General features: G+C 41.9%; 1 protein-coding gene across 4 annotated transcripts in view; it reads right to left on the bottom strand.

Annotated features, from left to right (window-relative positions):
* col4a6 (collagen, type IV, alpha 6) overlaps positions 1 to 13,808 on the bottom strand; it is a 143,315-nt gene that overhangs the window by 20,912 nt on the left and 108,595 nt on the right. For 2 of the 4 annotated variants that reach the window (XM_026162553.2, XM_080298515.1), the window contains exons 9-25: positions 13,358 to 13,402; positions 13,112 to 13,174; positions 12,679 to 12,714; positions 12,510 to 12,551; positions 7,564 to 7,656; positions 5,412 to 5,465; positions 5,236 to 5,298; positions 5,046 to 5,090; positions 4,410 to 4,463; positions 3,481 to 3,547; positions 3,290 to 3,400; positions 3,062 to 3,202; positions 2,695 to 2,733; positions 1,706 to 1,801; positions 1,284 to 1,441; positions 959 to 1,141; positions 100 to 283 (exon numbers count right to left, since the gene is read on the bottom strand). In XM_026162553.2, the coding sequence (XP_026018338.2) occupies positions 100 to 283; positions 959 to 1,141; positions 1,284 to 1,441; positions 1,706 to 1,801; positions 2,695 to 2,733; positions 3,062 to 3,202; positions 3,290 to 3,400; positions 3,481 to 3,547; positions 4,410 to 4,463; positions 5,046 to 5,090; positions 5,236 to 5,298; positions 5,412 to 5,465; positions 7,564 to 7,656; positions 12,510 to 12,551; positions 12,679 to 12,714; positions 13,112 to 13,174; positions 13,358 to 13,402 (1,474 nt within the window). Of the gene's footprint in view, positions 1 to 99; positions 284 to 958; positions 1,142 to 1,283; positions 1,442 to 1,705; positions 1,802 to 2,694; positions 2,734 to 3,061; positions 3,203 to 3,289; positions 3,401 to 3,480; positions 3,548 to 4,409; positions 4,464 to 5,045; positions 5,091 to 5,235; positions 5,299 to 5,411; positions 5,466 to 7,563; positions 7,657 to 8,861; positions 8,952 to 12,509; positions 12,552 to 12,678; positions 12,715 to 13,111; positions 13,175 to 13,357; positions 13,403 to 13,808 lie in introns of all 4 variants that reach the window. The other 2 variants (XM_080298513.1, XM_080298514.1) reach the window with 2 other exon arrangements.

The following is a 13,808-nucleotide window of genomic DNA, read 5'->3' as shown; positions in this document are numbered from 1 at the left end:
GTGGATATCGCCCTGTGGAAGAAGACTGTATGACACACATTCACATATTTTCTGTCATTCTCTGTCTCACGGACACACACTCAAAACACCATTATTTACCTTTCTCTCCAGGTGAACCCGGTATACCTGGAGAACCAGGTATACCGGGTTCTCCAGGGTCTCCACGCAAGCCGGGTGCTCCATCATAGCCAATGCCCGGCTCACCAGGGCCTCCAGGACGTCCCTTAGAACCTGGAAACCCTTGAAATCCTTTTTCTCCCCTTGAGCCGATGCCTGCATCACCCTAGAGAGGAGAGGAGAGGAGAGGAGAGGAGAGAAGAGGAAAGGAAAGGAAAGGAAAGGAAAGAAAAGAAAAGAAAAGAAAAGAAAAGAAAAGAAAAGAAAAGAAAAGAAAAGAAAAGAAAAGAAAAGAAAGAAAGGTGAGAAATGGAAGAGGGAATGGAAAATAAGGAAACAGGAAAGAGGATAGGCCATTAAAGGAAAGAGAAAACCAAGAAGAAGGAGAAAAGGAAAGTTAGAGGAAATATAAGAAAAAGAAAGTAAAGAAAGCAAAAAAGGGAAAGCAAAGAAGGTGAGTGGTAGAAAATATGAGTAAAACAAAAGAAGGATAATGAAAAGGTGGGAGAGAGAACAGAAGACAAAAGAAAATAAAAGGAAGGAAAAGAGAAAAAGGAAGTAAAGAGATGATAATATACAAAATAAAAGGGGAAGAACAGAAAGGCACAGAAATTATACAGGAGAAGAAATGAAATAAGGGAATGAGATGAAAAGACAGCAAAGAAGCGAGAGACGAAAAACAAAAGAAGAAGAAAGGGGAAAACACGAAATGAAAGGACAGAAAATATATGAGAGGAAAGAGGAAACAATGATCGTCATTTGGACGTCTTTTTAAAAACGTATTAAATGAAAATCTTTCTGCAGATGAACTAATATGTAAACTGTGTTTCGAAGGACTCACTGGGGGTCCAGGAAATCCAGGGAAGCCAGGCAGCCCGTCTCTTCCAGGATTTCCTGTTTCACCTGTAGGTCCTCTGGGTCCAGGATCTCCTATGACTCCCTTCAACCCCAGATTTAGGGTGGGGTAATATGGAGCCCCCTTCTCTCCCTTACGCCCGGGGAAGCCCCGCTGACCAGGAGGACCCTGCAAAGTTACAGAAATGTGAAACTTCAGAAACTGGTATGCATGCATTTAAATTACTTATCATTATGATTAATACGATGATGATGATGATTATTATTAATAATTCCCATTCAAGTCATATCAAGGGCAGAGTTTTGCTTACACTAGGTCCTGGACGACCACTGAAGCCTAGTGAACCGGGGTCTCCAAGAAAACCCTTCACCCCAGGCAGGCCAGGACTGCCATTGGTTCCTGGACGTCCAGGTGGTCCATCTAACCCCGAGAAGTCTCCTCCAGAACATCTGCAGTCACCAGGGTCGCCTGCAGGACGGCGGGATTAAGAATTGTAGATTGTCGCACTTTTTCTTCCATTTCCAGTTGTGTTTTAGTTTCCTTGGATACCAATGCTTCGTATTTGTATTTTGCTGCTTGCTTTTCATTTATTACTGTGTGGGTAAACTCCTCACTCACCTCTTCACTTCTCGACAACAATTTTGACTCATTTTGAAATACGCGATGATTTAAATATATTTTTTGCGAGAAACAAATCATTTCATTTCATGAAGTCTGCATATCTGCGTGTACCTCTAAACCCTTTGGCACCAATGTTTCCTGGAAATCCTGTGGGACCAGGCGGCCCGGGGCCTCCAGGGGGAGCAGTTGGTAGACCTTCAGAGTCACCTGCACAAACACACACGCAAAGCTACACCCATTAGAGGTTACACTGACCGCAAAGTAGTTTTAAAAGTCACAAATTGTTACTTTAAGATTTTACACAAACACTTTATACTTGTTTAAGTTTCTTGAACTGATTTATTGCTTCTGCTTTTGAAACCAAGCTTTCAATAACCGGAAAAGGAATTACTCAAGCCAGCAGAGCGGAAGTGCGGCTCGAAGCCACAGTTTAAAATCAGGTTAGTTTGCTTTGTTTGGTTTCCAGATTCGACAAAAGATTTAAGCTGCTGTTGCAAGATGAGAGGCTTATTTTTTGTCATCTTAAAATGTAAAACAACATGAACCCCTTCAGTGATTTTACATCGACCGTCATGGTTAAGAGCTACTCACCAGAAGCAGCATGCACAGCCTGTTGCAGTTCGGAGCCTTACCCCGGCAAAGAAAATACCCAAACACAGTCATCTTCCATGCCAGTGAAATCATCTTTTGTTTTTCCAATGATTTCCTTCCAGTATGTTACACAGACTGTTTCTTCCTGTGTTTCCATGTGTGTGTTTTACAAATAAACAGTCATTAAAGAAATCTTTTGCTAGCAAGCGTTAATGTCCACATGAGATCTGTGAATTACGTTCACAGCAGGCGACACCTTGTCACCAGAGATGAGAGAAGCAGCTTGGATCAGTAGAGAGAGCCTCTCATATCCAAGACTGAAGCTGGCTACACTCTATACTAACAACCGCTCCCTCCACAGCACAGAAGTGATCAAATAAAGCATTGTGGCAGCTAGATGCTGGCTGTGAAAGTTGAGTCTGTGGTTTTGAATTTCACTTTGGCAGCATGATTGTTGCTGGCGAGTTTCAAAGAAATATGGCTGCCTTTGGGATACCTGTAGGACTGACCTGTATCAGGATAGATGTAGCAGGGCTCAGCGTTTGTGCCTTGAAGGACAGCAAAGTCAGTCAGCTGTTATATTTGAAAGTGTTTCTATGTCTTGTCTTTCACTTCTACCGAGTAGTTGAATTTTATTGTGTTTAAAATGTAAAAACCTATTTTTTATATACTGAAAAATATTTTGCTTGAATCCCCGTAACCCCAACAGTAACAGAAACTGAGCACAAGTTACACAACAGTCAAAGCTCAAACATGTATAAGAAAATTTGGAGGAAATAAAAATAAAGCTGTACTTTCAAATATTCGGTTTCTACTTCTGCTTGCCTGAGAGGGAAGGACCACAGAGCTTTATCTGCTGTTTTTGTGTAAATGTACCTGGAGGGCCTTGAGGTCCAGGAAGGCCACTGGGACCTGGGGGCCCAGGGAGTCCTGGGAAACCTTCAAAACCAGTGGGCCGTAAGCCGGGGTCACCCACTTCTCCTTTTACACCTTTGGGCCCAGGAGGACCTCGAAGACCTGTGTGCACAGACAGCTTCTGTTGTCTAAAGATCATTACTGATGGTGGTTAATCCTCCGTGATCAGTGTGAATTTGTGTGTATTACCTGGACCAAAACGATCAGGTCCTGGTTGGCCGGGAGGTCCTGGAAAGCCTTGAGGTCCCTGGTCACCCCGGGGTCCTGGAAAGCCACGTAAACCCGAGTCCCCTGGAGGTCCTGCAACCAATCACAGAAGAGGTGGTTAAAGGGCCGGTGGTTCACAGGAACACATGTGTAAAAAAAACTCAAGGTGTTACCTTGAATAGCATAACCCCCATTAACAAAAGAGCTAGGTCCTGGGGGTCCGGGGTCTCCCTGGTCTCCCTACAAGATGTACCCAAAAAACAGGTTAGAGCAGAAATATTGATGGTATCATCTCTCTAAACCAACATATAGATAAGTAACCATTTTCAGTTAGCTAACCATAAAACCCAGAGGGTGTATCTGAAAATGTGTCATTGTGGCAGAGTGATATTAACATTTTGTGCTTTCAGTGATGCTCGTTTGCTCTTCTGGCTGTAATGAGCGGTTGTTGAGTTACTGCCTTCTTCTCAGCTCAGAGTAGTCAAGCCGCTCTCCTTTGATATTAACAAGGCATCTTCACCCACCTTGCTTCCTCATTCTTTGCTCTGTTTGAACCTCAGCAGGTCATCTTGACCATGTCAACATGTCCAAATACGACTGCTGCCATATTATCAGCTGATTAGATATATGTTACCAAGAAGTCAAAAGGGTTTAATGAAATGTCCTGTAACTGCTAAGCTAGGATAGTGTCTATAAATGAAGATCCGTGATTAGGCAATTTAATTATTGTTAATGTTTTATATTAAAAAATATCCGCTTTTACAAGTTGTCATTACCTCTGTAACAAGAGTAGTATATGTGACAGATAGAGCAATAAAAATTGCTACCATCAGTGTGAGCACAGTAGCCCCATCTGCTGGTGAAATAGCAGAGAAGCTTTATACAAACTTTGCCCTTTCAGCTGCTGCCTTTATGCCTACGGCGTGTGGATCTGATATATTGTGGTGTTATAAATTCACAGGTTCACTACAAATGATATAAAAGTTCTTTTTAGTAAGAAATGTTGATGTCTCTTTATAATTATTAGGATATAGGAAAACACAGCTGTAAGAAAATACCCGACTTGTACCATACATCTGCTTTAGAGGAACAGTGATTCTACCTTGAATCCTGGGTAGCCCGATGAGCCTGGGGTGCCTGGACGTCCTTTGGGTCCCTGGGTAGAAGAAGAAAAATTAATCTAAATTGAACATACTGTACAGGTTTAAAGACTAATGGCTATCATGCCATGCAGCAGGGGTGTCTGTGTTGACAATAATATATATATTTTGTCATGAGTTAGGAAATAAGAGGATGCAGTAACTCCTGAGTTTCCTATAGATATTATGAGGTTATCTGAAGTGTACTTCGAAGTATGTACTGTATTTTTTCTTGGTTTTTATGGGACTTTTTGGTTGTGAATGCACATGAATATGATTCTTAACATGGAGTAAGGGCAACAAATGTGTTGCTCTTTTTTTCTATGATTTAAGACCATCAACTACATTTTTACATGAAACCCCAATTCACTAAATAAAGGTAAAATTATATTTGATCCATATAGTAGATCCATCTACTACAACAGTAGATGGATCTCCTCTTCTATGTAGGAAAGACCATGTGTCTAATATAAGAGGATAACTGTGGGGATGAAGGCAAAGAAACAATTACTTTCACCTGTAAGCCAGCTGAGTATTTTCTGTGGCTCATAATTAATGTGAGAACTATTACTCTGTGCTTACAGTCTTACAAACCCTACCTGCAGTCCTGGAACACCGGGCGGTCCGTTAAACCCTGGAGCCCCCTGCTTGGCAGAAACACAAACAACACCCACCACAGAAGAAGAGGAAATGGTGAGGTTCCCCTCACAAAGGGAAATAAGGAAGGAATTTCAAACAGTAATGTCACTAAATGCACTTTAACTGAAGCCAAAAAGCGCAGAGTCTTACTCTGCTCCCGGGGTATCCAGGAATGCCCTTTTCTCCATATTCTCCAGGATAGTCAAAGGGTCCCTGTGATTCAGCGACAAAAAGGAAGGTCTCCTGAATCACAATTTCTCCTAAAATGCATCTTGCATGGTGGGCATGAAATAAAAAATAAACAAGCAAACTGTTTGAATACTTACAGGTAGGCCGGGTATTCCAGGGTATCCTTTAGTTCCCTTTGGACCGGGGTCACCCTTTGAGAGAGGCAACGAGAGAGCAAAGTAAACAACAGCAAAAAATCCATCCTTGTTACGCACTCCATCCCCATTTGTTTTTCATTCATTGCCTTTAATAAATCATGGATCCTGTTCACGTGTGGTTTCTTCTTTGCGCGGTAGAGCTTTAACTGGCATTTTGTGGATGAATTTGTGGAAGTGTTCCTGAGCCCATGGAATGATTTCCATGAGTGAATCATTCCTGTTATTAATGCCGCGCCGTCTGAGCACCCAGAGATCACAGACAACCAATAGGAATCTTTGGATTCCCCCAGATTCTCCAAATCTTTTGATATTATGCGCTGTAGATGACGACATATTTTAAGTATTAATAATTTGATATTGAAGCACATTATTCTGAAATTATTCGACAATTTGCAAATTGTTGAACCTCTGCCCTGCATTACTTCTGAGAGGCTCTTTTTATATCCAGTCATGTGACTCACCTTTGGCCAGTTAACCATTTTTCTTAACATTACGCATTTTCTCAGCTATTCATAAAATATTTGCAAATCATTGCATTCAGTTCTTATCTAGAGCACATTTAAAGCGTCACAATTTGGGGGATAAGTGGGTTTTGTATTTAATTGTGCTAAAATCAGGATCGTCTGCGACAGTCATAGTTTGCTGGACAGTCAAGTAGACGTACTCCTCTTGTTGAAATGCATGCAGCACTGTTGTGCCTCAAGTCTGTTGCATGTAATTTAATAACAGTGACTGTTAGTGCCTCCCTAATTTACAGTTTTGATGAAGTGGAATTAAAGACGTCATTTTTCCACATCTTTTCCTTCCATTTGTCTCTTATTCACGTAGCCTGAGGTTTATTATTTGACCTTCCAGCTGTGAAACCTTTACTGACTCAGGCATGCAAAAGGTCTTATAAAAGTCTGGAGATCACTGAGGTCTCGGAGCAAGAGCTACCAAAAGAAAGGATTGTCATTATCGTGACGTATGTGGCGTTTTTCCATCGCTGTGCGGCTGTGATCTGATTTAATCCTGCTTCAGTCTGATAAAAACAACACCTTGCTAAGAAAACGGTCTCATGCAGCTCGTCATTTAACAGCTTAATGTGGCTGCTGCTGTCTGCTTAGACCCTAAAGCACTAACATGGGGTGATTTCACCCACGCGATGAGTAAATATCACTCAGTGGTATTTCCCAGGGGAATTCATATGCTCAAAAGGTATATGGTCAGCTGGTCACCTTCACCCTTTCAATTTTTTGTTCTTGTTGTTTATCTATCCTACTGTTTTCAGTGATGCAGGGAGTCTGTCACCTCCCTGGAAAAGGATCACATTTCCCAGGAAAAAGTTTCCATTTTTCTTTTATTTTTGTAGATTTTTTTCTCTTTGATACCTTTTTTTGTAGAGGGGAAATAAAAGAAGAGTCCTTTTTGCCGTGCATTTTCCTACTTTAATACGTTTTGGGAAGCATGTTTTAACTGATTTATTATATCAGGGGAAATGTTCCCTGACATTAGCGATAGCGTTACAAAACTAGATGTTAGTGTTGTGAATGCGTTCAATATAAAGCTGCAGCATTAGCATAGTGTTGGTTTTTAACTTTCTGAGTGGCCATAGGCTCAGAAACTATTCTGCTCGCCTCTACAAACAGAAGGTAGATGCATTCGCACAAAGTCTTGGTAAAGGACAGGAAGCTTTTTGCTTGTGTTTATATTGATCAGCCACGCTGGAGCGTGCTTTGGTTGCATGAAGCAAAAACAATATGTGTTGGGCAAATAGAGAGCTCGCTTTTCAAGAAATCTGCTAGATGACCATCGCTGTCATGTGGCAATAATTAAAAATCTACTTTTCCCAGTGACACATGGACATAACAGGAAGTCTTGGTTTGGATGTGTCGGTTACACCAAAGAAAAATGTCCGTTTCTCTCATTCATAAAGCAGTGAACCTGGGAGAAAAGTATGTAAGTAAGTGAAGCATACAAGTTTACCAACACATGATGGTGTCGATCACTTTCAGGCTGTTGCCACCATTAAAATGACTTTTTTATGTTTGAAACTGATTTTTTTGTGACAGTGAAATAAAACGCTAATTATGACTCGTGTTTCCCAACAAACCTGCATTCCTTTGTCTCCTTTGGGAAAACCCACAAACTCCACAACGCCATTGATCATTGGCTGGCCGGGGTCACCAGGCAAGCCCATGTCGCCCTGGATGCGGTGACCAAGGAAGAAAGAGCTGTTTACGCTGACGAAGCGCGGGAAAAAACAACCCCAGCTTTTGGAACGTTTAGGGGAAGAGAGGGCAGACTGTGGACTGGAGGATGGACGGCATGAGGCCGCGCAGGAAGCGGCTGAAGAGAGCACAGGCCGAGGAGAGGAGCGAGGAGCTTTATGGATGAGGATGAAGAGAGGCTGGTGTTTGTTGTTTCTTTACAACTTTAATCCTACTTACAGAAACTTTGAAGGAGGTTCAGACAGTAATAGTCAGATTCAATTTTAAGTTTTTTTTAACTAATTATAAACAGATTTGATTTCTTTTGGCAGATCTCCTCATGTTTCCAAAATTGTCTGTACTCAAGATGTGTCAGTCTGTGTCATGTGTTTGAAAGCTACCAAAAAATGTAGGATCAATAGTTTGAACTTGAAAGCTCAGACATGCTGAGTTTATAACAGTTTATAAAAGTTTATAACAGAAACTTTTCACTAGGGTCCACTTTGCCATCTTCACTAGACTGCAGTTTAATGCATAAACGTTATAAGCCTCAAACACATTGCACAATGACAACACATCCCAAGGAAGAAAAACTATTTTATCCAAACACCTTTCACAATAAAAGCTTCCTGGTTTTGGTGCAGAGCAATTTTTACTGAACCTAAACTCAGTGGTTTTCCAGCAGTTAATGATTCAGCACCTTTAATGCCATAGTTTGTCTCTCACACTCACAGTCTGCAGCATCTGTGTTGCTTTCATTACTTTTATTACAGCTGTAAAACAAATATGGGATAAATACTGTATTTCTTAAATGATCTTAATAAAAAAAATCAGGTTGGCTGAAAAATGTAAATGATTTTTTCTCCAAATTCTGATTAAAGATGCACGACTGCTGCTCTCTGTGAGTCTGGACAGTGATGACCGACCTCTCCTCCACCTCTCCCCGTGTCTCCTCACGTCCTCCCTCAGCTCCTTGTTTCCTCCCTCCAGCACGTCCTCCTCTCTGAGGTTTGTAAGGTTTGCTGCAATCACTGCTCCTCTTCTTTATTAGACCTTTGGCCTGCCTACTGCTGCATCGTTGCACTTCTTTCTTTTGGTTACTTTCTGCAGTGAAACCCCCACCACATCCTTGCGTGTGTTTTTGTGTGTCTGTTGTGTTAGCTCAAAAACCTTCGCTCCTTCCCTTCCTTTGCTGTGTTACCTTATCTCCTTTGTAGATAGTGAGTGTTTTTGGGCCGCTTAGCGACGTGTCGCCGGGACTACCCCTGGGTCCGGGAAGACCCACGTCACCCTAGAGTCCGAAATACACACGAAACACACTGTTAGCCAATCAGGAGACGCAAAGAGCAGAGGAGGGGAATGAAGGAAGGAAGGAGAGAAGGGGAGAGGAAAAGGAGAGAATGGGAGGATTATTTTACTGAAGCAAAGGTGAGAAAATAGCATCAGCACCTTGAAAAATCACATTAAATTATATTCACTGAACAGAGCAGATCTGGACTCTCAGTACAGTGTGAAGCAGAGTAGCATCAGATGCAACTAATGTTAATCAAAGTTAATCTAACCTGCTGTTATGCATATAAATGTGCACACAGTCGATAAGGGACATCAGTCCTTATATTGAAAGTAGATCTTTTTAAAGCTTCTTTAGGCGAGAAGGTGACACCTGCACACTCTGTACGCTGTACAACATGAGGTGTATCACTCCTCTGGTTTTCCACCTGGAGACAGCGTTTACACTACAGTCTGCCTTTGGTGGCAGCTGTGACATTTAGCTGTCGCCTCATTGCGCTGACACACAAAATAATTGTCTAATTTTATCCATTCTGGACTTTCACAATGAAAACCTTTACGTCTTCAGCTCGACCTCCTGTTCTTTTGTCTTCGAACCATACACCATTTCAGGTCTCACTAACATATTTTAAATCTTCTCTTTCCCACTTGCGGTTATTCTTCTGTCACAAATCACCTCTGACACTTGGCTCCACCCACTCCCACTTGACTGCACTCTCTTTTCTACCTCTCTTGTGCACTGCTCCTTGTTTGAATGCTTGACCTCAGTACCTTGACCACCTTTGCTTCTTGCATGTTCACCTTTCCACCTGTCTCCCTCTTATTCACAGACATGTATTCTGTCCTGCTTATACTGACTTTCCCTTTTCTCCCCAGAGCAGACCTCCACCTGCTCCCGACTCTCACTACAGATCACAGTGTCATCTGCAAACATTGTAGTCCGCAGAAACTGCTGCCTTACAGTTGGACTCTTTTCTGTCATATAAATTTACTGCATTTTAGAAAAAGAAAAAGGAGGCAAAAAAAGAGGGTAAAATATAAATATAAGGCTCAAAAACAGATTAGAGAAGGTAAAGGAATAATAGCCGTGATAGATAAAAAAGAAGAAAGCTTAGTGACACTTTATATATTATAGTCAGTGTATAAAAATTCAAGGCCAGAATTAAAGAGAAATACACATGCTGCACATTTGTTTACTGAAAAAAGGTGTAATCCAATCCTAAAAGTGCATTTCACCAGGCTGGAGAAGATCCAGCTGTTTCCACATTCACTTCATCCCTGTTTTTATCCTTGCTCAGTCGCTACGGGTTTTGGTTGATCACAGCATGCATGCAGTGTGTGAGGAAGATGAATGTTAGTAGCACCTGTGCCATTTGTTCAATCGGTATGGGCGGGTGTGTGGATTGATGAGCGGGTGGTGAATAAGAAGTCAAGGAGTGGGAGAATGACCTACAAGTCTCAGCAATCATCACCAGAGGCCTGATGTGGTCAAGATGGGTAAATAAAATCATACAGGAAGCAGGAGCGAGTGGTTGCAGCACCCAGTTACAGCCCACAGGTTACAGTCCTCCAGAGTGACAACTCAGAAATTTCAACTGGTAAAAGTCCAGGGTGGGATAGACTCACATAAAGTCAGCTGGGATTAGCTCCAGCCCACTCGCAAATCTGAACTGGAGAGGTGTTTTTAAAACTGGATGGATGGGACGAATTTTGGGTGAATTATGGTGAGAAATCTCTGAGCTGTCATTCAACAATAAAGAAATCAGTCCGTGAAGCCACTGGACATCGGACAAACTCCCCGATCTAAAGAAAAGAAAAGAAATTGCCAAAATAATTGAACTTGGAGTTGAGCTGGTCAGGATTAAGCTGAGCGATCTGTCTCAGGGAGTCTGCGTTTGTCTCAGCGGCAGCACGGATCACATGAAGAACAAACCAGACCGAAACAAGCAGAGGCTCATGTGATTGTTTTTATCATTCAGGAAACAGATGCAAAAATCAGTCCAACACATGTGTCAAGAAGAGGATGGAGAGAGGAGGAAGGTGGAGGGATGCAGGAACGGGTGGGGTTAAAAGGAGAAGGAGGGAGGGATGCAATGGACGGAAGAAGAGCAGGCTGTGCCACCACCAAAATGTTAACATGCACGGCATTAAATCAATGAACTTTAGTGTCATTCGAGCCGACACACACACACACACACACACACACACACACACACACACACACACACACACACACACACACACACACACACACACACACACACACACAGCTGGAGCACTTAAAGCCTGCTGTTGTCATTAGTGGTTGTAGAGCAGTGATTGCCAAAGTGTCAGTTGGGGCCCCCTGGTGGACTTTGCAGGTACTGCAGGCATGCCACAGTAACACTGTGTACTAATTCTATCATGAATATGAAATTATCACTTATGAACAAAGTGAATTAAAGCAGAATTTTCTGGCTTTAAGGGGGCCACAGCACTTTTCCCTTTGGGAATGGCTGCTTTACAATATAGAATCCATAACATTTTACTACAAAACAACGTGAAACGGTGGTTAAAGAACGTTTTTCACCAACATAATGACTTAAATCTGAGCTCTGCTTTAATAGCAGTTTATTATTAGCATTTGGGTCCCCGTGAGGTTAAACACAAGTTTTTGCTCCAACAAATAGAAAGATTTTTTCTTTCTTTGGAAAGAAACTGGGGGCAGACATTTATATACATCTTATAGTGATTCTTCCATCAACAAATAAATGTAACTTGGTATAAATTCTAAAAGGAGACAAAGCTATTTCCTGCATGCCCTCACTGCTGATTTCCTGTTTCTCCTTTCTGTGACACGAGACTACATCCTAATCTTAAACACAGACTGTACAGAAAAGATGAGTCACAGGCTTATTTTCCTGCAGTCAAATGTGTTTAGCGAGCAGTGGACGTTTTGCTGACTTGTCAATCACAAGGCTTTCATACCTTAAAGCCCACCCTTCTTTATACTGTGCTGTTAATCTTTTTTTCTTTTCAAATGTTCCCTTTATCCCTCCATCCTCCTCTGTCACACCAAACATCTGCATGCCCACCTTCACTAGAGCCACACATCTTCCCTGAAGTCTTCCTCTTGTCCTCCTGACCAGCAGCTCCATCTTCACTGTTCTTCCCTCCTCTGCACATATCCAAACCATCTCAGCCTTGCCTCTCTTTAACCGTCTTCAAGCTGCTCAGCCTGAGCTGTTCCTCTGATGCACTCATTTCTAACTCTGTCCAATCTGCTCACGCTTCTGTTTTACTCTGAGTAGGAATCTAACTTATAAAACATGCTTTTGCAGATAAAACCATAAAAAATGAACACATAGATAGTTACACTGACTGTGGCAAACTTTAGACGCAGAACACTTTGCTTCCATATTTGTAGCATAAAGGGAGCACAACCATGGTTCCTGTTTGCGGTCTTTTTCACGCGTGTGCGATGAATGAATCACTGCCACGAGCAGCATCAGCAGTGCTGCTTGTGTACGTGTGACTTAAATTGATGAATCTGTTGTGAGCTCTGTGGTTTACAGCGTACCTTGTCTCCTTTCTCTCCTTGAGATGCGTCACTACGGCTCCCCTAAAAACAAAAAAGGTTCATATGTACTTCTGGACAACAATGAGAGAATAAGAGAGGCTACCAAAAGGCAGCCATTTGTCTAAATTCAAAGAAATGATATGTCCCTTCAGTGTACCATTATACTTACCATTGGCCCTGGGGGACCGGGAGGACCTGGTGGGCCCTATAAACAGGACAAAGAGTCAGACTAAGCTCAATAAGTTAAAGATAAATAAACCTACATTCTGGCTGTAATGTGACTGGAACTAACTTATCACAGGGTTTGCAGGTTATACCACTTTTAAGCTAAAAAAATGTGCTACTAATATCTCTAAGTTTTAAACACGCTGTTACATAAAACCTAAATGCCTTCTTGCATAGAACTTTTATGAATGTACGATATTTAATAAAGCAATATTAAAGCAATCGTCACACAAGGCAGTAGAACAGTTTTTCCTTCATAATCACTGCATTCAGCATACTGCAAATTAGAAATTAATTAAACAAAAGAAAAGAAATGTGAAGGTGTAGATGCAGGGATCGGTCTGAGGAAGAGGAAACAGATAAATGAGTTTACATACTGGGTATCCTTCAGGTCCTTCGGGACCAGGAAAACCGACTGGACCATAAAGACCTTGTAAACCCTGCAGACATAAAACAAATGAAAACAAACCCACGTTACACAGCGGTGCTGTTTTCACTGTGGTGTAACATTATTTTAGACCACACATTGCTAACATCCAGTGCATATTTCACAGAGCTCAGTCGTACTACTACTTGCATTAAATATTTATGCTGTTGGGTGAAATAGTGAAAGAAACTCTTACAGGTGGGCCAGGGGTTCCTGGGTCACCCGAGGGACCCTGTATGGCCTAGATGAGGGCAATAAAGAGAAGAGCAAACAATAAATAAGATGCACCAACACCTCTGCACACATGGCAGAACACGGTCGTCTTCATTTGTGGCAAACATTGGGATTTTTACTCATGGTTATCAGCAGGAGTCAAAGTGGGCTCAATGCCACTCCAGCAGCTTCGGTAAATGAGAACTTAAATCTGTTAGCAGCTTTCAATAAACTGTATCAGGCTGGCAGTCGATCCAGCTGATGCCATCGAGTAACGTCGTCCTGCTGCACGCAAACGTTCTGTCTGTTCACTCATGTCATGTGTTCATGCTGCAAATGTCAATAAAGTTGTGCCACAGTAACCCGTTTCCTTCATATGCTGGGTAATTTGCAGTTCAATGTGTCAAAGAGATCAACAAATATCACCTAAATTA

The sequence above is a fragment of the Astatotilapia calliptera genome, chromosome 3 (genome assembly GCF_964374335.1).
Source record: "Astatotilapia calliptera chromosome 3, fAstCal68.1, whole genome shotgun sequence".
Taxonomy (NCBI): Eukaryota; Metazoa; Chordata; class Actinopteri; order Cichliformes; family Cichlidae; genus Astatotilapia; species Astatotilapia calliptera.
The sequence above is the reverse complement of the archived record's forward strand: the minus strand, read 5'-3'. Positions and strand labels throughout refer to the sequence as shown.